The sequence below is a fragment of the Oryctolagus cuniculus genome, chromosome 14, assembly GCF_051225735.1.
Source record: "Oryctolagus cuniculus isolate XC-2025 breed Fujian yellow rabbit chromosome 14, ASM5122573v1, whole genome shotgun sequence".
NCBI lineage: Eukaryota > Metazoa > Chordata > Mammalia > Lagomorpha > Leporidae > Oryctolagus > Oryctolagus cuniculus.
Genome location: NC_142880.1, coordinates 1,061,441 through 1,085,127, shown reverse-complemented (window position 1 = coordinate 1,085,127; position 23,687 = coordinate 1,061,441). Strand labels below are relative to the sequence as shown.

Here is a 23,687-nt window from a genome sequence, read left to right as displayed (position 1 = left end):
GGCACCTACTGCAGTGACCCTTCATTGACCTCTCTTTCCTTAGTCCAGTAAAGGACACACGGAGACGTGACATGCAGCGTGCCTGTGACGACACAGCAAGGGGGAGTCAGTCACTGCGGGGCCGTGGCGTGGCCTGGGTGCGGGCTCAGCACACAGCTCAGGGGCAGGCGGGCGTCTGGACAGACGCTTCCCTCTCTAAGGTGGTCTTCCACGAATGCGCGGCCTGAGTTCTGCTGGGCAGCCTGCGTCAGGACGCCGTCTCCCTCCCCGAGCGGTACTCACTGTTGACTGTGTTGACGTGCCCCTGGATCTCCGCTTGGGTCAGCAGTTCCTCATACGCGTCTCTCTCCTCTTCTGCAACACGGCTGTTCTGCAGAACGAAATCTTCACTGACTCCTGAGATCAGTAAAGCGCGTCTGAAGCTCAGTCAATGCAAACTCCAACAGTGACAGGAGCTGGCGCACAGGCACCTGCGCCGCGCCTGCGGTGTGCGGGGAACCCAGGTACAGGTGCCTGCGAGGCTGCACAGGGGAGCGATGGGCCTGCTGGCTTCCCAACCTGGAAGGCATGGGCTGACGTGGGGCAGCCGGGTGGCGAGTTGAGGTTTTTTTTTTTTTTTTTCATTTTATTTTTTACAGGCAGAGTAGACAGAGAGAGACAGACAGAAAGGTCTTCCTTTGCCGTTGGTTCACCCCCCAATAGCCGCCGCGGCCGGCGCATCACGCTGATCCGAAGCCAAGAGCCAGGTGCTTCTCCTGGTCTCCCATGGGGTGCAGGGCCCAAGCACTTGGGCCATCCTCCACTGCACTCCCTGGCCACAGCAGAGAGCTGGCCTGGAAGAGGGGCAACCGGGACAGAATCCAGCGCCCCGACCGGGACTAGAACCCGGTGTGCCAGCGCCGCAAGGCGGAGGATTAGCCTAGTGAGCCACAGCGCCGGCTGCCAAGTTGAGGTTTAAACACTGCAATGTGGCCCTGCCTCTCCCTCTCCGCCCGACACGCCCCTCTACCCAGGATGCACCTGTGTCAGCCAAGACCCCGTCTTGTCAGTTGAAGGGCCACCTCCTACCTCTTGAACAGGGCTGAAAGCGGGGTGGGGGTGGGGGAGGGCTCTTTTCACCACAAGCCACGCGCAGAGGCATGCCCCCTTAACGGGCAGCCCGGCGGCCCACTCGCCATGCGTGTTCCCTCTGTCACGTGGCCCACACTCCTGTGTGAACGTGTGCTTATTCTCCACTGCTAACGTAATCCTGTTCCTACGTGACACACTGCTGGCCTCTGCTGAGAACTTCAATCTCTGTGAGACAGCAGCTGGCTTGCCAAGAAGGCCGTTCTCTCCCTCAGCCAGGCTGCGCCACCTGGCGCTGTCCAAGCCTCATACATCGAAGCAGCTGGACACTGGCCATGTAATTTGATTTGGTGTGATAAAATCAAGAATGCAAGCAATGAAAATCCACAGCGACACTGAACAGATTCTATAGGATTAAAAAAAAAAATCCATAAGAGACGACAATTGAGAAAGGCCTGGAGGAAGGCTGAGGCCAGGTGAGGGAACAGATGGACACACAGGGCTTGGTCACACGGGGAAGGCTGGCACACCGGGCGACGACACAGCCTGGCTGGCCGGGGCTTGCCAGAGAGACGGGGAGCCCCTGGGGGCCTGGAGGCCTTCACAGGCCGCGTTCAGGACCTGCTCGATCCAGCAGGCTCCAGAGAGTCCAGGATGTATCTAGTGGGCTGGGGTCGGAGCCGTAAAGCTAATTCTGCCCCATGAGCCTCCAGGAGGGGCCAGCTCAGAGGACAGCAGGGCAGAGAGAGGTGTGAGGGAGGGGCTAGAAAAGCCCTCCGGGGAGGTCAGGAGGGAGATCAGAAGGGGGCGGTGGGCTCCCACCTGGCTGGAGAAGGCGGCAGTGCCCAGCCAGAGTGAGCCCAGAACCTTCAGAGCATTCGTGCTCATCCCAAGGCAGGGGCGGGCAGAGGCGGGCAGGGGATGGCAGGGGCGGCAGGCAAGGGGGCAGGCGCTCTCCAACGGGAAGGGGAGGAGGGTGACGGGACACTGAACAGCAGCCCTTCCAGACATCCCCACACGGCGCTCTCAGCCCCGATGGCTCTCCCGGTGCCTTGTGACCACTGGGTCTGATGCTGGGGCCCGCCCCGGGCAGTCTGCAGCTGCCACACCCCACTGCTTGGGCGGGGGGGGGGGGGGGCTGGCTTACCGTAGGACCGCCAGCCCTCCCAGCTGTGAGAAGGCAACATGAGGCCCTGCAGAGTACGGGGCTGCCTCCACCCCTGCACACACCTCAGGAGAGGGACCAGAGCCGCACCCCTGCAGGACACCTGAGTAACCACACCGAGCCCAGAGGCCCCGGCTCCTGCACAGCCGCACCCACGGCTGTACCCACCCCTCGCGGCTAAGCACCTTCAGCCGGGCCGTGTCCTCCTTCTTCTTCTTGGCTTCCCACAGTTCTCTCTGATAGCCCTCTGCAAGGCCGTCGTCCACCGCGCTCAGGACCGCGTTGGGGTTTCTTAGTGTCACAACGGTCTGCTCCGCGATGCCCTTCTCGATGGCCTCGTTGATGGCTATGACCGCGGCGTGCACTGCAGAGGACAGAGACGGAGATGGGCACCAGCAGGAAGCTGGCAGGTGCGCTGACACCACATGGGCTTTCCTCCTTGGTGCCCAGTAACCGTGCCAAGAACAGAGCCATCAGACCGTCACGGAGCACCTGACGACCACCCCACCGCCCAGCTGTCTTTGGTCCAAACTCAGTGTCTGCTGCTTTTGCCTGGTTCATTTACTCGTCCTGAATGGCAGAAGCGAACCAGGTACTGAGTCACCGGGGGCCAGGGTGGCCGGGTCCCTGCCCCATGGCTGGGTGGCCTGGGCAGCTGTAAAGAACCACGAGACGCCAGCAACTCAGCTGCAACCCCAGGAGACTCTGCGCTTGGCCAGACAGCAGAGGAGCGCTCTGAGACACAGAGGTTCTGAGGCGCCCGAGTTCCCGCCGCACAGGAGACGGCCGCAGCCAACTGCCAGGCCACGGTGAGACAGCCTGAAGGTGACGGCCACGCCCAGGGTGCTAAGGCCTCCTCTGAACATTCATGTCACCAGGACCAAGGAAGGAAGGGGGGCAGGGCAGACTCACAGGCGGCTTCGTCCACCGACAGCTCGCTGGCTAGGATGCCGCCGATCTTGCTGAACGCCGGCATCTGTATCCCGTATTTCTCCAGTTCTTTTCTCATGTTGCTGATCTCCTCCTCTACAAAACAAAGACCCCACAAGAGACAGTCAACGACGGCCAGGGCCAGAGACGGAGGCAGAGCGAGGTGTCCCCGTCTGGGAGCATCTGCCCTGGAAGGCGGGGGCAGCCGGCACTTCTCCCTGCACAGACGGCAGGGAGGGGACCAGGGTGAGGACAGACCAGGAGGGGAGGCAGGCCACCTTTGTCCACAGAGCGGAGGAAGGGCAATCAGTAACATCAGAGGTTTGGAAAAAAGGCACTGGACTTTTAGACAAGACGGCAGAGTCGTGAGGAACCGTACCTGTGAAGTCCACCTTGCCCAGCAGGTCCTGGATCTGGGGGGCTATTCCTAGTTTGAACAGATACAAACTGAAAGGCAAAATGCAAGCGATCAGAAACCACAGGTGAGACATCCCACGGCTCCCAAGGGCTTCGCTCTTTTCAGCTGAGAAGGGCCTGCTAGGCATAGAGACAAGGACGCTGCGTCCCGGGGTGGGGCTGGGGCGGTGAGCAGTGCCACACAGCACCAAGGCCGGCGCCCGCCTCACCCCTGGCAGAGCAGGCGCGACACACAGCGGACAGCAGGTGACACTGGCAATCGCCAGGTCCCTGGTATTCCCCAGAGGGTTCTCATTTGAGGAAGACACAGCTTGGATTGCCTGGGAGCTTTCAACCCTCCTTAAAGTATCACAATACCCCGGGGTCCATGGCGAGGCTGTGCTGGTGCAGTGACGATAAACTACGACACACACACACCACCGTGTGGAAGATGCCCGGGGGACAGGTTCAGCCACACACCCCAGGTCCCAGCTGCGGCTGACTGGGGGCCTCGAGGGCTGGTGTTCCGGTCCCTCCAAAGCTACAGCTCTGTGCCTCCCGACTTAGTCACCAAGCCAGAGTCTCCGTTCCTCTCCAGCCCCAGGATTAATTCAGGCAACCAACTAAAATGCTCTGTGCTCTTCTCATCAATTCTGATAGGTTTGTAATTCACGACCTTAAAATATACATGGGAAAATGGAGAACGAAGTGGACGGCTCGCAACATCTCAGTAGTTATCACAGCAGATGCCGAAGCAAGAGCCTCCGTGGGAATAAAAGAGAAAACGTCACTGCAACACAGTAAAGTGGGCATCAAGCCTTCTGAATTGTGTAAAACAAACTCTTAAATCTTTTTTTTTTTTTTTTTTTTTGACAGGCAGAGTGGACAGTGAGAGAGAGAGACAGAGAGAAAGGTCTTCCTTTGCCATTGGTTCACCCTCCAATGGCCGCCGCGGCTGGTGCACTGCTTTGATCCAAAGCCAGGAGCCAGGTGCTTCTCCTGGTCTCCCATAGGGTGCAGGGCCCAAGCACTTGGGCCATCCTCCACTGCACTCCCGGGCCATAGCAGAGAGCTGGCCTGGAAGAGGGGCAACCGGGACAGAATCCGGCGCCTTGACTGGGACCAGAACCCGGTGTGCCGGCGCCACAGGTGGAGGATTAGCCTATTGAGCCGCGGCACCAGCCACAAACTCTTAAAACACATGACTAAAGGGCCAATGTTGCGATGTGGCAGGTTGGACCACAGCCTGTGCCAACATCTTATGTGGGCCATAGGCAGTTGGTGGCCCAGCTGCTCCGCTTCCGATCCAGCTCCCTGCTGGTGGCCTGGGAAAGCAGGGGAAGACAGCCCACGTGCTTGGGCCCCTGCCACCCACATGGGAGACTCTCCCAGATGAAGGTTCTGGCTCCTGGCTTCGGCCTGCAGCCAGTTGGAGAGTAAAGCAGCGGATGGAGGATCTATCTCTCCGTCTCCCCCCCTCATAACTCTACCTTTCAAATAAATAAATCTTTATTAAAAAAAAAAAAAAACTAAGTGTAAGTAACCTGCACTAAAATTTACTTTCTTTGATCATAACTTCTGTAAAAAACAATTTCTTAGAAAACTAACACATGATCAAAATTAAAAACCAGAGATTCACAGTTTAAAAAATTACAAGGGGGCCGTTGTTGAGGTACAGTGGGCTGCGCCACCACTGGAGATGCTTGTTCCCTGTGTGAGAGTGCCAGATCGAGCCCCAGGCTTCTGATTCAGCCCCTGCTAATGCACCTGGGATGCAGGAGATGATGGCTGGTGCTTCAGCCCCGTCCCCCACATGGGAGACCTGGATAGGGCTCCTGGCTCCTGGCTCCTGGCTCCAGTCTGGCCCAGCCCTGGCTGTTGCTGACATCTGGGGAGTGAACCAGCAGATGGAAGATCTCTCACTCTGCCTTTCAAATAAATAGTCTTCTCAAAAAATCATAGTTAAATACTAAATATCTTTCTATAAATATTTCTAATGTAAGAATGCTGTTTCTGGGTTATCTGTTCAATAAACTTCCACACCACACAGGACAATGAATTTCCTGTACTTTACTCCAGCAATTCCTGGGCATTTATGTGGTCACTGATTTCTGACTACGGCAAACGGTGCTTCAGGAAGCTGACTTATCTGTCTTGAAATAGGCACACATTCCTCATTTGTTGCAACAGATCCCTAAACTCAAAACTGCCAGACTGAACAGGTGTGTCCACACAGAAGCTGCACTGGATCTTGTCAGAACACGCTCCCCACAAGAGGCTGCACGCACCCACTGTCGGTGGGAGGGGCTTACGAGAGGCCCCTCTGCGTGCCAGTCGGAGTGTCTGAGCCCTCCGCACCTGCTCTCCGGGAACCTGGGCTGTGGCACTGAGCAGGGCTGCCTTGGAGGATCGCAACCCTACAGAGCAGGTGGCATCTTGCCCAGAAGGCACCATAAAGACCTCACGTCTTCCTGTGCTCAGGGGCCCTAGCAGGGGCGTGAGGCCAAGCCAGGCAGGCCGAGACCCACCAAAGTTCCACTCCTCGGCACCCATGGCTTCCACACGGCTGTGAGGACACCTGTGTGGTGTTGCGAAGGCTCCACCTGGCAGGCCACCCCTGGCACTGTCCTGCCAGCACGCTGATGTGAGATGGGACACAGCAGGTGTGTGCATCCGGGCACCCATGGCTTCCACATGGCTGTGAGGACACCTGTGTTGTGTTGCGAAGGCTCCGCCTGGCAGGCCACCCCCGGCACTGTCCTGCCAACACGCCGATGTGAGATGGGACACAGCAGGTGTGTGCATCTGGGCGCTGAGCTGAGCCCAAGAGGCCCTGCCAGGCCGGGCCCACTCTGCCCGCAGAACAGGAGAATGAACGCCTGCTTCCTCAGCCCTGATAACCACGGCACAGCACGACGCAGCTGCCCCCAGAGTGACAGCCACAGGAAGTCGTCCACTGCAGTTCCTGCTGTTGGCTGTGGGGGGAGCATCTTCCCTGCACACAGCTGCCATTATTTCTCCCAGGAATAGTCATGAATTCTTGAATTTTAAAGACGGGGGGGGGGGGGGGATTACCTTTTTCTCCTTTTCCCCTTCTCCTTTAAAACCAAAGGACAAACAACCATTTTTTCCACACACGGTAACTTTCAGTCCTAAATTCCATCCTGATATTCAATCCTACACACGGGGGAGACACATTAGACTGTGACTGTTCTCCCACGTGAAGTAGCCATCACATCTTCACGTCCAAAGCTGGACAGACAGGACGCCTGCCTCGGCTCAAGTGCCAGGAACACAGACATCACACGGACGCCACAGCCTCGGAGGACTTCGTCGTGGTGGGCTGGCGCTGGACACGTCGTCACCAACAACCCTGCTCACACAGACGCTGGGCTGACACCTCCAAGACCCCGTCCACTCGCTGCTACGTCGGGAGGCTGCCCAGGTAGGAGAAACCTCCCCTCACCTGGAACGAAGAGCTTGCTCCCTTCTCCCAGCAGAAAATCCAACGGAGCTGACAGACGCGGTGAAGCGGCGAGAGGCCGCTGGCACGAGGCACGCCGTCATTCACAGACCATCAGGACTGTACCACGTGGTTCCTCCCATGGAACCTGACCCACGTCTCTCCCTCCCTTTCCACAAACTCAAGGACACACCTGAGCTAATTTACTCAGAAACCTGCTTTTAAAATTCCAAGAAAGGAATTTTGAGACTGTGACAGTAACACCTAAGCAAAGTAACATCCCTAAGTCTTCTAACCCATCTTGTATCTACATTACTTCACGTGCTCTTTTTAATGTGTATTGTCTGTGTGTAGATATATAAAACCTGCTCAAGTTGAATCTTTGACTACTACACGTATTTATGCAGCTTCCACACACACACGTGCGATGCCATGAAGAGGGCGGTTCTGCCGCCGCCGTTCTGTGTCAGGTCTCCCACCGGCCCTACCCACCCACTGACTCACCGCTCATGGAAGACCTGTAACACAGCCATGCTTCTGCCTTCCGTGCAGGCCCTAAACAAATGTGTTAGCTTAGGCTGCCACCAAACACAGGCTTGCTGGCACCACGCACTAAGATGTTGACACATTAATTTCCACCTCTGGTAATGAATAATTAGGTGGCTGTTTCCAATGATCTCTTCTACTTCGCCTGTGCATACCGTAATGTTAATGTAAATCCCACAGCAGGCAAACGCCATGGTTTTCTAAACGTTACCACAAGGGGGTGCTGAGAAGCCAGCTTTCTGGGTGGCAAAGTGTTTCTTTACAAGAAAAAGATGAAGAGCCTTCACACTCATTTTAAAGGAGATTCATTTTAAGCTGACTTGGGTCAGGGAGAATCCCATTTACTACAAAGTTAAAATCTTTAATAATATTTCGTAAATATTTGGTGTTGATTTTCTACATCTTTTGTTGCCGATGCTGAAGTCTGAACTCAGCCGTGTGGGAGGTGCTGCCCGGCGGGTCACTCAAAAGGGTGAATGTCTGTGGGAAACTGTGTTGTTCTGGGGACCCCAGGTCAGACAGAATCGGCAGCAGGAAGTGCTCCTTCCCAAGCATTAAGATCCAAAGGAAGCCACCCAGCAGCTGGCATGCACAGAAACCGAGCCCTGATCGTAGAGAGGGCAGGCAGTGCAACATACAACACGGTTCCACAGGGCAGGCGGTGCAACATGAAACACGGTTCCACAGGGCTCCTGTGCACCCGGCCTACTAACCCGGTGCTACCTCGCCGCCCACGCAGAGGGCTGAGGGCTTCCCCAGGAAGCTGCAGAGGAACCATCGCTGCCCGTCCAGGAAAGCACTGGTACACAGGCAGCGGACCAACACACGTTTGGGGCTAGGGTTTTAGAAACGGCTGTGGCTGTCCCAGCTCTGGTTGGCCAGCTGCTCCGTGGCCAGGCCCTCCCCAGGCTGCACTGTGCGGAGACGTGCCACAGCCTCAGCAGAGGGTTCAGCAGCACACGAAGCTACTACACAGTGCAGGTGCAGGGAGGGGAGAGGAAAGGAAGTGAGCAAGGAGTGACGGGCAAGACTGGGGAGGCGCGGCAGCCGCCTCACCCTAACCTCAGACACCCCTCCTGGAGCCGGGGTCTGGGCCTGCAGCCTGTGTCCAGGCCGAGCAACGTCTGTGAAAGCACAGACACGTCCCACCGCCCGCAGTCAGCTGGGGTATGCGTTCTACAGGAAGACACAGAAAGACACGCACTCCGGCCTGAAGGGTGGCTTCAAAGGCAGACCCCTGCTGTGGGCGGAGCTGGGGAGGGGCCTGGCCACGGAGCAGCTGGCCAACCAGAGCTGGGTCAGCCACAGCCATTTCTAAAACCTTAGCCCCAAACGTGCACCATTTTGGCATCGACAGCGGGGACACAGGCGGACCTGGAGCAGGGCGGCCACCCTGACGCTGAGGGGGCATCCTGATGCCTGGTAGCTCTCCGGGCTGCTGGGTGAGAGTGCTGGGGACTGCGCGGTCAACGACCCTGCACAGCAGGAGAAGCAGAGCCCAGCTCCCCAGTGTCGAACCAGGAAACCCCGCGTAAACACACGACTTCCCAAGATTCCTCGCGGGCGCTGGACTCCACGTCTCCAGCAGGAACGGTCAGGACTGGACTGGACCTCCTGCTGTGGCCACAGGAAGGGCACCCCAAGGACATCAGGGACAGTGTTATACAGACAGAGAGGGTCCCTGCTGACCCAACGGGCCAAGCTGGCTCACCAGCACCATGCTGGATCTGCCCAGGGCTGCAAGTTCAAATCAGCAATCAAGGGGACAGACAGCCTGCAGGCAGGCAGCTGCCACACAGACACGCAGCGGCACGTGCGTCCTGATTCGCTTTGATTTTTGCAAAGGGAGTGTTATTGAGACAGGGGTAGTTGGTCTGTCCTCCGACAGTTTATACAGTGCAGATGTGTGTCTGCTTTTGTTCTGTGCAGACTGCAGGAGGGATGGAGCCCAGGAATTCTGAGCAAGCCAACCATTCCAGGACACAGCCAGGGTCTCCCGTGCGGCAAGGGCTGAGGACGGGGAGGGACGCAGCGGCCAGGTGGAGAGCGTCCAGCACTGCTGGCCACACTCCATCAGGCACAGGGAGGCCCCGAGCCGGAGGCTGAGGGGCAAACCAGGCACGAGGCCAGAAGAGCGCTGGGTAGTCGGCCCCTCGTCTCTGGGAGACACCTCCCGAGGGCCCCGGGTTGCAAGGAGGCGTGGACCTGGCACGCACAGCCTTGAGTAATGTGGCCAGGGCAGGCCAGCAGTCCCCGCGAGAGGACAGCTGTGGGGCGAGGCAGACACCTGCTCGTGGGGTGGGGCTGGGGACAGCGGCCGAGTGTGCCAGCGCAGGGTGTCCTGAGTGAAAGCCATCTGAGCGCCACCCAGCTGCAGATGTAAGAACGTGCAGCCCAGTGTGCGGAAGCCGGGCTGACGCCGGAGGGACAAGAACCCTGCCAGAGCCACCTCCGGCTGGGGGCGGGCAGGCGGGACCGGGCCGGGCCGGGCTGGGAGACGCAGATCGCAAGCACAGTGACTGAGCCCACACGGGGTGAAGTGGACGCCCCGGTGCCACCGCCTAAGGCAGGGCTGTGTGCCGGCGGGAGTCCCGCAGCCGGCCTGGGTGTCCGCCAACGCAGGCCTAGAAGGCACGGTGCCGACACCGCACACCGCGTGCAGCGGCCCTGCCAGGCGAGAGGCGCTGCCTTCAGGTACCGGGGCTGCTGAAGCCACTGTCGCCATCAAGGCCGGCACTCCGGTGAGCGCCTCAGCATGTGGGTGGACACTCGTGACCGCCTCAGAGCGGGGACACCCGTGACGGCCTCAGAGCAGGGACACCCGTGACCGCCTCAGAGCGGGGACACACGTGACCGCCCCAGAGCAGGGACACCCGTGACGGCCTCAGAGCAGGGACACCCGTGACTGCCTCAGCACACACCCGCGGAGGGGAGCACGCGCCCCCTGCGGGACCCACTTCTTCACAACACCGTGGACTCGGATGCGGACGCGGACGTGGACGCAGACCCCGCGAGCACGCAGGCTGCAGCCCGGGCACGCGCGACCCCAGCGCGGACACCACGTTTCCGTGGAAAACGTGCCTCCAGTGATCGCTGTGTGCCGCCGCAGGCTGCACGGGGTCCGTCCCCAGTGCTCCGGGACGGCGGGGCATCACCCCTGGCGGCCGCCACCGCCCCGCGCGAGGCCCTCTCAGGGCGCGCAGCCGCACGGCTCTGCGGAACAGAGCCCCGCAGCCTCCCGGTGCGTGGCCGCCGCGGGAATGGCCACTCCGGACCCAGAGGAAGGCAGGCGTCCTCCCGAAGCAGCCCCAGCGCCACTTCCAGAACCATCTTCCTGCCGCTACACTCACCGTTCCTGCGTCGCTGACGCAACAGGTAATCGGTGAGCCCGGAGAGCACGGGCATTTCCCACAATCAACTTAAAACTGCTTTCCGACAGCGAGCCTGAAGCGCCCTCTGCGTTTCCTCGGAATTCTACGGAACCAGAGGTCAAGAGAAACCGCCCTTCAACCGGATCTTCTACCTGATAAGAAGTAAACCTGACGATAACTGACAGGACGAAGGCAGACAGCGGCCCTAACGCCTGTGAACCTGCTCCCTTGACGCACGCCGCCGGGGCTTCCGCGCCAACAGCACGGTGCCAGGTGACACGGCCCTCGCCGGTGCCAGGTGACACGGCCCTCCAGCACAGTGCCAGGTGACACGGCCCTCGCCGGTGCCAGGTGACACGGCCCTCCAGCACGGTGCCAGGTGACACAGCCCTCGCCGGCGCCCGGTGACACGGCCCTCCAGCACGGTGCCAGGTGACACGGCCCTCGCCGGTGCCAGGTGACACGGCCCTCGCCGGTGCCAGGTGACACGGCCCTCCAGCACGGTGCCAGGTGACACGGCCCTCCAGCACGGTGCCAGGTAACACAGCCCTCCAGCACGGTGCCAGGTGACACGGCCCTCACCGGTGCCCAGCCGTCGCAGCATGAACTCCTTCCTCATTGCACTAAAACACCCTTCATTCGTCCTCTGCTCCTGTTTTGCATTAGAATTTTCGAGAAATCAAGACTATTTTTCAGGTGTAAGGACTGTTTTGACCGCACAGTTATCTTAATTTTGCAACAGCAAGTTCAAAACCACTGAATGGAAGGGAAATCTTTGACGTGGCCTCAGAGCTGACATGGCGGCTTCCGCACATCCACGCCCCAGAGACCGGCGCATCCGCCCACCTCAGCGCGTGGATGCAGTAGATCATCCTCGGGATGTTCTTCCGGTCGTAGACATCTGTTGTCTCTGGATAAAATATCTGGAAGACAAGGACACAAGCATGTCGTAGGATTTGCTGTGCAACTCCACCCAGCCCAGCCTGCTGTGTCCTCGCCACCCTGGGAGTGTGGAAATGCAGAGAGACTCTGTCGCCCCCTTGTGGATGCAGACAAGTGGCAGCTGGGAACGGATGGGATGCACAGTGGCGCTCCCTGGAGTGAGGTGTCAAGTCACCGGCGCCACTGTCCAGAGGCCCCGCAGGTCTCTTTTTTCCAGCCCTTTCACACATGGCCATGCGGTCCTGTGAACAAGGGTGCAGGCAGTGCACACACACACACACACACACACACACAGGCTCCGCTTTTTCTGCAGAAAGAAATACATCCTTACTGAATAAAATCTGAAACCTACACAAGCGTGCAGGCAAGTCACGTGTAACCCTGTTTCCCTGTACCACTAATCAGCACGTAGCTATTTTTTTCTGCATACCTCTGACCTTTCTGTGGATGAAGCGCTGACCAGAGCTTGACTGTGCTCAAGCCCTCTGTGACCCTGAAAGGGCGTGATGGCCAGCGGGCATCTAGGATTCTCTCACAGTCTGAGCCTAGGCTGAGCGGCTCCCACGGTTGAAAGCCGTTGCCCGACTTCCCGGCGTCCTGACCACTGCGGTCAATGTCCCTGTATTCTTCAGCACCCGCTCCTTCTCCTGGGGAATGGTCTAATGTGGGCTAGCCAGACGGAAGGTCTGACCCTCCAGGTGCTAAACGCACGTCCGCACTGTTCTTCCTAAGCATGAAACAAGATTTCAGGGCAAGGTGCCAAACTCCCAGGCTGCTGCGCACAAAGATGAGTCGTCAGGCTCGAAGCTTCCAACAGGAGCTGAAGCGTGCTGGCATGAGCTGCCTTCAGCAACTACTTCGTAAAACCTGACGTCAACACCAGCGTGAAACCATGTGCCGTTTGGAAGCACGTGATGCTCGAGGGCCACTTCCCACTGGACTTGGAAGGGCAGACAGGGAGGAAGTGAGGCCCCTGTGCCGGCCAGCGGCCGTGGCAGAGCTCCGGGACAAGCGCCTGCAGCCAGGCGGTCTCAGGGCTGCCCGGTCTCCCTGCAGCAGTGTGGGGACGAGCGACGCCCGGCTCGGAGAGGCCCACCAGCCTTGGTGTTCTCCCACGAGGGGCGTGGCAGCTAAGACCGTGCTGGCGACACCTCAGAGGGCCAGTGAGTTCCGGCTCTGCTCCTGACCCCGCAGCTTCCTGCTGATGCCCCCCTGGGAAGAGCAGGTGATGGCTCAAGTTCCTGGGTCCCTGCCACCCCCAGGGGAGACCTGGATTGGGTTCCTGGCTCCCTACTCCAGCCCTGGGCATTGTGCACACCTAGGGAGTGAACCGGCAGGTGGGAGCTCTGTCACTTCCTGTCTCCCTGCCTTTCAAATAAAGAAAATAAACAGGTAAATCTAAGACCTAAAAGGACCTCCTGTGTAAGCAGAAAACAACTGAACTCACACGGGCTGTACTGTTGGCCACCCCCTCACTTCCTGTCCACGAGAACGGTCCCTGTGTCTCTGCTCATGGAGAAGCCCTGGGATGCGTCTTCCTATAGCAGAGTGACACCGATTCACCCAGCACTGCGCGGGGTCGCCCGGAGCCTAGAGCAGGCTCTGACGCTGATGGGAGCCATTCACCCAGGACTTGGCACGGTGTCGCCGTGACTGAGCACTGAGCAGGCTCTGATGCTGATGGGAGCCATTCACCCAGCACTGCACAGTGTCACCAGCACCCAGCACTGAGCACCCAGCACTGAGCACAGAGCAGGCTCTGCACTGATGAGAGCAATTCACCCAGGACTCTGCACGGTGTCGCCAGCACCCAGCACTGAGCACAGAGCATGGAGGAGGCACTGACATTGACAAGGCTTAAGCGGCAGTCAAGTCCCTCGCCGGCATCTAGGGATCCACTGGGCCCAGTCCTGCTGGGTGCTGAGGATGTCCCGAGGCCACCACGTAAAACACGGAATCTGCACCCATGCACCACCAGCTGGGCCCTGAGCACAGACCTCAGTATACCAAACCTAATGAAATCACCCCAACCTGCTGTTGCCCGTTGCAGAAACTTCGTGAACTTCTCCCCGCTGCCCCCGGTGGCCATGGGCAGTCACTGACGGATGTGGTTTCATGACCGGGGCTCGAGGGGGATAGTGCCTCATGTTCCGGGCACTCGTGTCAAGGAAAGTGATAGGACAGAATCAACACGGAGAAACGTGAGACGGAGCCGGAGCAGGCGCGGCCGTGCTGGAAGCAGGCGCGGCCGTGCTGTGCGGCTGCGTTCACAGCAAGTCTGCTGCACAGAGGCACGGGGCCTGAGCAGCCAGCAGCGGGCCCTGGGCTTGGCGCTGCGGGGCTCCACCAGGGAGGAGGGCAGAGCCACTGCACGCGTGACTGCCGAGCGTTCTCCAGGACATTTCGGGAGACTGCTTGAACGCAGCCATTTCAAAAGGTTTAGCACCAAAAACACCCTTTTCTTTTAATCCCACTTTCCACGAACTCTGAATGCCCCCAGCACAGCGGTCTCTGAGTAACACTGAGGAGCCGGCAGCTGGTGCACGCAGAAGCCCACCCAGCGGGAGGACGCCCACCGCAAGAGGGCACCGCTCACGGTTCCACCCACGAACGGCTCCCAAGGTAACAGCACTGGACAGGGACAGAGGACAAAGCCTGCCCCTGGGGGTCAGCCCCGGGCTGTCTGGCCTTGGGGTCTGCCCCTCTCCGGTGGTGGCTGTGCACGTAGATTCGGGGGACCGATTGCAGGAGCCACATGTGAGTGCAGGTGAAGGCGGTGAGGTGCATGAGGCCTGCGGGCTCCCACATTCAGCACCATTGCCGACATGCCACCCGTGGGAGAAGCGGGGGGGGGGGGGGGACACAGATGGACGCCTTCAGCCGCTCCCTCTGATTCTGTAATCATCTCAGGGTGGCAAGCCTCAGAAAAACCTCTCCAGCTGTTTAATTAAATGTGTTTGTTTAATCTTATTTATTGAAAGGCACAGCAATAGAGAGGGGTGAGCCAGACAGAGACAGTGAGATCTTCCATCTGCTGGTTCACTCCCCAGATGCCCACAGCAGCTGGAGCTGGGCCCAGGCCAAGGCAGTGTGATCTCGCACCTGAGTCATCACCTGGAGCCTCCCAGGTGCATTAGCGGGAAGTCGGATCATAAGTGGAGAGGCTGAGATACAAAATCCGATCCAGGACCTGGCTTTGGTATGTGGGTGCTCCGGTGGCAGCTTAACCCACAGCTGCCACAAGGCCTGTCCTATAACTTTCCCCAACGGCATCTCCGCGTGCCCCCACTGTCCCTCTCACTGCTGAGGGCGGCTGCTTTTGGTGTTTATCTAGCACCGAGCATCCACCGAAGACTGCGCTGGGGAGACCTGCGTTAGCACAGACAGTCATCCCGCCTAGCCGTTCACATAGTGGTGCTGAGATGCACCACAAGGACTTGGGAAAGTCACTTGTAACACTGCAGGGAGGCACGGAGACGCGGCATCAGGGCCGTCCAAGGAGCAGCACGAGGGGAGTGAGTTACTGTAAACAGGGGCTCGGCCAGCACACACCTGTCCTGGCCTCGCCCAACCCAGCGCACCGGCCCCGCGTCCTTGGCCTGCACGCCCATGGCGGAGTCCTTCCATCCAGTGGGTGGCTCCTGTCTTTCCCACCCTGCGCTGATGGATACCACCTGCCAATCCCCGTCCATAATGAGGGGCCAGGTGCCACCTGTGCACCTCCCAGCGGGGGCTCACCTTGGGCAGACCGATGGACTCCATTGCTCGCAGCCACTGCACGGTGTTATCGGTGTGTCGGAAGTGCAGGCCGGACTTCTAACGAGGGCGCAGGTCGGGGGAACGGGAGAGAGAGAACACGCAGAAGGTCAGTCAGCAGCAGCAGGCTTCCCACAGCAGGTGCTCTGCAGTCCCACGTCTCATTAGTGACGCACACAAAACAGACAAAGTCAGACCCGACGGACAGCACGCGGTGGGCTCCACTGTGCACACCGGCCTGGGACCCCAGACACCGTACAGTGTTACTGTCTGCCCAGGGAAGCTTGATGAGACACGTGTGCATCAGCAAAGCGTGTACACATGTGTGTGCACACATGTCATATGCAGAAACATACAATACACAAAACACATGCCATACCCATACCACATACCCGCCACATGCCCAAAACATACACAGTGCACACACACGCCACACACAAAACACCCTTCACATGTCACAGATATCCCACACACGTATCTGCCACACACATAACATGTGTCACACACAGAAACATTCCACACATGTCACACACACCACACTTGCCACACACACAACATACACTACATATAACATACAATACACACAAAACCACAATACACACACCTACCACACACAACATACATACCACACACAACATATAACCCATGTGCCACACAGTAACTACACATACCTGCCACGTGCACACAACACAGCTGCCACACACACCATACCTGTACCACACACTTCATACACACAGAAATATACCACACACAAATATACACCACATATACTTCACACATCATTCACATAGAAACATATCACACACATACCTCCCACATGCATACTACACATGGCACATCATGCACACCCACCACATGCACACCACACACATCACACACACACACACACACACACACACCCCACCCATGCACACTGCTGAGAAGCCCAGCAACTTCAGGAAAGACAGTTTTACCATACTAAAGTTTTTTTCTAATCATGGATTAATTTTCCTGTAGAAAACATGGATACTGCAGACAATACGAAGATGGGAACAAAAGCAGTCTGCAACCCGGAGCACGTGTAGCCCCCGCTGCTCGCACTCGCCACACGGTCATGCTGCCAAGAGGCTGGCCAGCAGCCCATCTCTCCTACCTGTCTTCCTGACGCCCTGGTGACACCTGTGCTCCTCCTGCACAGCCCACCACGCTGTCACAGGCAGTGGACCACAGGAACTTTAAAACCACAGTGTATTTCTCATTAACTGAACGTACAGCATGAGGTCACACACTTTACATTGTAAATAAACAGGAAGAAGTGCTCACGGCAAGTTCTACCCTTTGACTGACACCCAGCAGGAGAGGGTGGTGCTCAGGGAGCCTCCTCCAACTGACACCCAAGGGCAGACAGCCACACTCAGCAGCTCCTCCGACTGACACCCAAGGACAGACAGCCACACTCAGCGGTCTCCTGTGACTGACACTCAGCGAGACAGCCACACTCAGCGGTCTCCTCCAACTGACATCCAAGGACAGACAGCCACATTCAGCAGTCTCCTCTGACTGACACTCAGCGAGACAGCCACACTCAGGGGTCTCCTCTGACTGACACCCAGCAGGAGAGGGTGGTGCTCAGGGAGCCTCCTCCAACTGACACCCAAGGGCACAGAGCCACACTCAGCAGCTCCTCCAACTGACACCCAAGGGCAGACAGCCACACTCAGGGGTTTCCTCCAACTGACACCCAAGGACAGACAGCCACACTCAGCGATCTCTGACTGACACCCAAGGGCAGACAGCCACACTCAGCAATCTCTGACTGACACCCAAGGGCAGACAGCCACACTCAGTGGTCTCCTCCAACTGACACCCAAGGGCACACAGCCACACTCAGCAGCTCCTCCAACTGACACCCAAGGGCAGACAGCCACACTCAGGGGTTTCCTCCGACTGACACCCAAGGACAGACAGCCACACTCAGCGATCTCTGACTGACACCCAAGGGCAGACAGCCACACTCAGTGATCTCTGACTGACACCCAAGGGCAGACAGCCACACTCAGCGGTCTCCTCCAACTGACACCCAAGGGCACACAGCCACACTCAGCAGTCTCCTCCGACTGACACCCAAGGACAGACAGCTACACTCAGCAGTCTCCTCCGACTGACACCCAAGGACAGACAGCTATACTCAGCGGTCTCCTCCAACTGACATCCAAGGGCAGACAGCCACACTCAGCGGTCTCCTCCAACTGACACCCAAGGGCACACAGCTACACTCAGCAGTCTCCTCCGACTGACACCCAAGGACAGACAGCTACACTCAGCAGTCTCCTCCGACTGACACCCAAGGACAGCCAGCCGCACTCAGGGTTCTCCTCCGACTGACACCCAGCGAGACAATCACACTCAGGGGCTCTCCCCTGACACTTACTGGGAGAGGGTCACGTGGAGAGGGCCTCCTCCTACTGACATCCTGGGGGACAGAGTGACTCTTGGGGGTCTCCTTAGACCCACCCAGCAGGAAGGGGTCGTGCCCAGGGTGTCTCCGCCAGCTGACACCCGGGGAGGAGGCCACCCCTCAGGGGGTCTCTTCTGATGCCCAGGGAGACAGTCATGCTTGGATGACCCTGGCTCTGTCCACTCCCTGACCTTCTGCAACCTCAGAGCCCCCATCAGCAGCACCCATTTTCATGGTTAGGAGCAGACTAACACCAGGTGGGGGTCTCTGCCTTTCTATCAGTGGTCTCTGTGTACCAGTGGACTGGTGTGCCCAGCCCTGGACAAACCGTCGCACCTGCAAAGCCCCTGCCAGGCGAATATCACTGCTGGTCGCTAACGACGCGGAAAGCTGGGGTTCTGGACCAGGTCTGCCTGGGTTGAATGGCCTCCCTGTGCCCACGCTCACCCAGCAGGAACCTGGGACGCAGGGTCAAGTGCGCAATCTCCCATAAGTGGGGATGGGGGAAGGGTGGTGAAGGGGAGGAGAGCAGCCGGGGAGCTCACGGCCAGGCACAACAGTCCCTGGTAAAAGCAGCCTCTCCAGCAAGGGGGACCACAGGGACCAGAACCAAACCTGCATTCAATCGAGTCCAAGGCAAGACAGCGACAAGGCCCCAGGCACCACAGCTCAGCAGGGACAAACCAGGTCCGTCCTCCCACCTCATGGATCACAGTGCCCTGGCCCGCAGCGGCGTCTGCTGCCCACTCCCACAGAACCGGGCTGGCTGCCCTCGCCGGGGGCCCAGCACAGCCCCTGCCCTTCCTCCCGGGCTCCCTGGGGGTGCACAGATAACCTTAACGCTGCTGGACCACACACAGGCTTCGGAGCTGCGGGACGGAAGTGGGACCACATGGGGGATGCAGCCCGTGTGAGCCAGGACAGCGGGCGGGCACAGGGCTGCTCCGGCGAGGTTCTCAGCTCCAAGGTCAGCAAAAGGCCCGGCACTTCACGTGAGAGGATGTGAAGGCCGACATCCCGCTGCTGACTCTGCCAGCCCTGACCACGGGCTCATGAGAGGCCACTGAGATGGGAGACGAGGCGGCGCACGAGCTTCCTGTGGGTGCTGACTGCCTACACCAGAGCCAGAGCACGTCAGAGCGACGAGGCAGCTCAGAAGCTGGGAGCCGTCCCAGTCCTACAGACGGGTAAACTGAGGCATGCGTGACAAGGACGCCCAGGCTGCAGGCCCCCGGCAGGAGCCCAGAGTCCAGGCTGAAGGCTCCGCCCATCCCGCTGCTGACAGTGCCCCCTTTCCCCCACTGAGTGCTCCCGGTGCCGAGTGCCTTCTGTGGACAATCACGTTTGCCCCCACAGCCGCTCTGCCACAGGAAGTGCTGTGGTCACCCCTGCTGCACGGGCGGCAGTGTCAGTGCGGGAGCTGGACTCTCGGGCACGTGGGTCCTGAGCCTCCCGCTGCTGACCCCAGCTGGGCCCAGCCCTGAGCAGGGCTAGCCCACGTATTCCGCCAGCAGGGGTCACAGGCCACCGTCATCAAGGCCCCCTCCCGGATACTCCATTTTATCTTGGAGCCTTCAGGCTGAGTCTTCTCCATGCAATGGCCTCCCTCTTCCTCTCTCTCCTGTCTGTCCCAGTCAGAATGTGTCCCCAGATCTACCTGCTGGAAACTTGACCTCGTACCCACGTGGTGACACCGGGAGGTGGGGCCCCATGATGGCAGAAGTGGCGCTGTAAGAGGAGGAAAGACAGCGGGCTGGCAGCTCACTCCCTCTCGCCACGTGACACCCTCTGCATGCTATGATACAGCCAGGGAATCAGCGCTAAAGAAACCCCTGTTGCTCATAAACCTCTGCGGTGCCTGGACAGCAGCAGATGGACTGGGACACTCACCAGAGGCCCCTCCTTTCAGCACCAAGGCTCGGGCTTCCTCCCTGCCCACCCGCTGCCTCCTCCTCACGGCCTCCATCTCCAATGCCATTCCAGAATCTATTGTTTTCCCCTGCAAGCTATGCATTCCCGTCTCTGCACTTCCTGTCTCTGCACTTCCTGTCTCTGCACTTCCTTCTAGTTTATGCACTTTGTATCTGTGTACTTCCTGTCTAAGCACGTCCCATTCATGCACTTCCTGTCTGCACACTTCTTTTCATCTACACACTTCCTGTCTGAATACTTCCTGTGTGTACACTTTTTTCTGTTAGGTAGGAAGGCAGAAATTAGCCTGCGTGTGTGGGAAGGGCCTAAGGGAATTGACATCCACACAGTCCAGCATCCGCATTTCAACGTCACCCCATAACCTCCCAGGTCCCGCCCAGACCCTTCTCCCTGCCCTGATAGACAGCCTTCCTCTAAGGCGGGCACCCTAGAGAGAAGCCAGCCAGGCTTCCTCTGACACCCAACAGGTCCTTGATTCCGGAGGAGAGGGGGAGAGAAAAGGCGGGAAGGCAAGACCCATCCCCTTAAAAACCCAGCCGAAATGTGAACTGGGCACTCTCTCTCAGGTTTTGTCTGGAGAGGTGCCCATCGGTTCTTGCGGATGTCCCCACCCTAATAAACTTTGCCACTTTGCTTTCCACTGCTCTCTGTCTCACGCCTGAATTCTTCCCTGCGCGAAGACAAGGGCCCTCAGCTTCTTCTCCGGTGACATTTCTAGTTTACACACTTCCTGTCTATGCACTTCCTGTCTCTACACTTCCTGTCTCTACACTTCCTGTCTGCACACTTCCTGTCTACACTTCCTTCTAGTTCATGTACTTCCTATCCATGCACTTCCTGCCTAGGCACTGCCACAAGGACTGAACTACCCCCTCCTCGGATTCTGTCTCCTCCCTCGCACTTGCTCTGTGCAGTGACCGATCTTCCACGCTGCGCCGGGAGCCTCTGTGCACACACACGTGCACACACACGTGGCCTCCTGTGCATGCCGCAGGAAATCACAGGTCACCACATGGTCTCACCCCCGTGTGCCCACGGCACCTACCAGCACCATCCCTCCCCGCAGCCTCCCGGCCCTCGGTCTCCCCTAAAATCTCCCAGAGTTCCCTCTGCTCTTCCCGCCCCCAGCCCCATAGCAAACCCCTCCCCCGACAGCCTGCCTGCCTGCTGATCGGTCGGTAAGGCTGGCTTTGCTCTCTTCTTTCACACCGACTGCCACTCACAAGCGGGTAACACCGCCGGTCTGTGTCTCCAGCTGGAAGCGCCTGACACCAGCGCCCGGCACAGGTGAGACCCTGACGGGTGCAGTGTGGACGAGTGAGATCTGCCCTGCACGTGCTTCTATCGTGGCACAACCTCCTCTCCCGCCCAGCGACCTCACTACAAGTTACTGCTCCAGTGTTCATCGGCCTCTGAGCCGAGGGTTCTCACGCCTTGGTTTACGACTGGCGTTATCTGTAGGTGATTTATCGGCATACGGATTCCTGGGACCCAGCTGGTTCAGCCACCTGGGACATCCGTCAGGCTGAGCTCGTGGGCAGGGAGAAGGTCAAACCCCAGGCACTGTGAGCTCCAAGCAAAGCTCGGTCAGAGAGGGCACGGGGCCTGTGGCTGACCCGAAGCCACTCGCACCACTCCCTCCCCGGCAGCCACTCCCCAGCACCCACCGCGCAGCAGACCCTGCGCCGTTCACTGGGGACAGTGGAGAGCGGCCATGCGGCTCCTGCCTCTGTGACGAGACCGTCTTTGCAGTCACCACAGCATGTGCCAGAGAGGAGTGTCAGTGCCACGACGCACAACCGTCGCCAGCTCGGCCCCAGGGTGAGGGTGCAGATGGCCGTGAAATGGAAGACCCACCTCCAGTCCCGAGGACAGCTTCCTGTCCCAAGAGTAACTGAGGCTGTCCGGTGGGGCTGGGGGTCTGTGGCCCCGAGACGCAGGTAGAATGTCCTCACAAGCAGGCAGCCAGCTGTGGCTGGAAGGCCTGTCTGCAGACGGACCGGCGCCTCCCCCACTACAGCTCCTCGAGATGCGTGAGTGACCTTGCGGCTTTATCACACCTCCAGGGTGGGCGGGATCTTTCACCCACGGCTGGCAGAGGAGGGGGCTGAGCCCCTAAGGAGACGGACGGTCGCCAGGAGACCCCCGCTATCTCCATGAGCACCAAGCCAATCAACATGCAGTGTGTGAAGCCCCCGTCCAGTGGGCACCCCCACAAATGGCCCAGTGGCAACCAGCAACGCCTTAATGACCGGGACCGTCTGAAGCCCTCCCGCTTGGACTCTGCCTGGTCTCCTGGACCAGACGCTTTCCTGTCGCCTGCCAATCAAATAAGCTTCTTTTCTGTCAAATAAAAGCTTCTGCCTCTTTGCAAATTGTTTCCTGGCTTTTTATGTCTATACTGAGCTGAGAAAAGGAGCCCACGAAACTCGCTCCTTCAACCACCCCTTCTCCACAACCGCTAACATCAAGGAAGGGCAAGGTTGTCCTTGTGCGAGCAGACAGAGGCTGTGAGAGGGAAAGCTGTCAGAGACAACACTGCGCCCTATCAGGCTCGGGGACAGGGCCCTGCCGTGGGGACCCCGTGTCTCAGGCTCAGGGACAGGGCCCTGCCATGGGGACCCCGTGTCTCAGCTCCATCAGGACAGGGCCCTGCCGTGGGGACCCCGTGTCCAGCTCCATCAGGGACAGGGCCCTGCCGTGGGGACCCCGTGTCTCAGCTCCATCAGGACAGGGCCCTGCCGTGGGGACCCCGTGTCTCAGGCTCAGGGACAGGGCCCTGCCGTGGGGACCCCGTGTCTCAGCTCCATCAGGACAGGGCCCTGCCGTGGGGACCCCATGTCTCAGCTCCATCAGGGACAGGGCCCTGCCGTGGGGACCCCGTGTCTCAGGCTCAGGGACGCAGCCCTGCCATGGGGACCCTGTGTCTCAGGCTCAGGGACAGGGCCCTGCCGTGGGGACCCCGTGTCTCAGCTCCATCAGGACAGGGCCCTGCTGTGGGGACCCCGTGTCTCAAGCTCAGGGACAGGGCCCTGCCGTGGGGACCCCGTGTCTCAGGCTCAGGGACAGGGCCCTGCCGTGGGGACCCCGTGTCTCAGCTCCATCAGGGACAGGGCCCTGCCATGGGGACCCCGTGTCCAGCTCCATCAGGGACAGGGCCCTGCCGTGGGGACCCCGTGTCTCAGCTCCATCAGGACAGGGCCCTGCCGTGGGGACCCCGTGTCTCAGCTCCATCAGGACAGGGCCCTGCCGTGGGGACCCCGTGTCTCAGCTCCATCAGGACAGGGCCCTGCTGTGGGGACCCCGTGTCTCAGCTCCATCAGGGTCATGGGCCCTGCCATGGGGACCCCGTGTCTCAGCTCCATCAGGGACAGGGCCCTGCCATGGGGACCCCGTGTCTCAGCTCCATCAGGGACAGGGCCCTGCCGTGGGGACCCCGTGTCTCAGGCTCGGGGACAGGGCCCTGCCGTGGGGACCCCGTGTCTCAGCTCCATCAGGACAGGGCCCTGCCGTGGGGACCCCGTGTCTCAGCTCCATCAGGACAGGGCCCTGCCGTGGGGACCCCGTGTCTCAGCTCCATCAGGACAGGGCCCTGCTGTGGGGACCCCGTGTCTCAGCTCCATCAGGGTCATGGGCCCTGCCATGGGGACCCCGTGTCTCAGCTCCATCAGGGACAGGGCC

At 59.3% G+C, this 23,687-nt stretch overlaps 1 protein-coding gene across 1 annotated transcript in view; it reads right to left on the bottom strand.

Moving 5' to 3' along the window:
• The window catches only part of IQGAP2 (IQ motif containing GTPase activating protein 2), a 187,791-nt gene that overhangs the window by 99,728 nt on the left and 64,376 nt on the right, over positions 1–23,687 (bottom strand). The window contains 6 exon segments of the mRNA NM_001082161.1: positions 283–370; positions 2,419–2,597; positions 3,146–3,259; positions 3,543–3,610; positions 11,786–11,862; positions 15,620–15,697. Coding sequence (NP_001075630.1) covers positions 283–370; positions 2,419–2,597; positions 3,146–3,259; positions 3,543–3,610; positions 11,786–11,862; positions 15,620–15,697 — 604 coding nt within the window.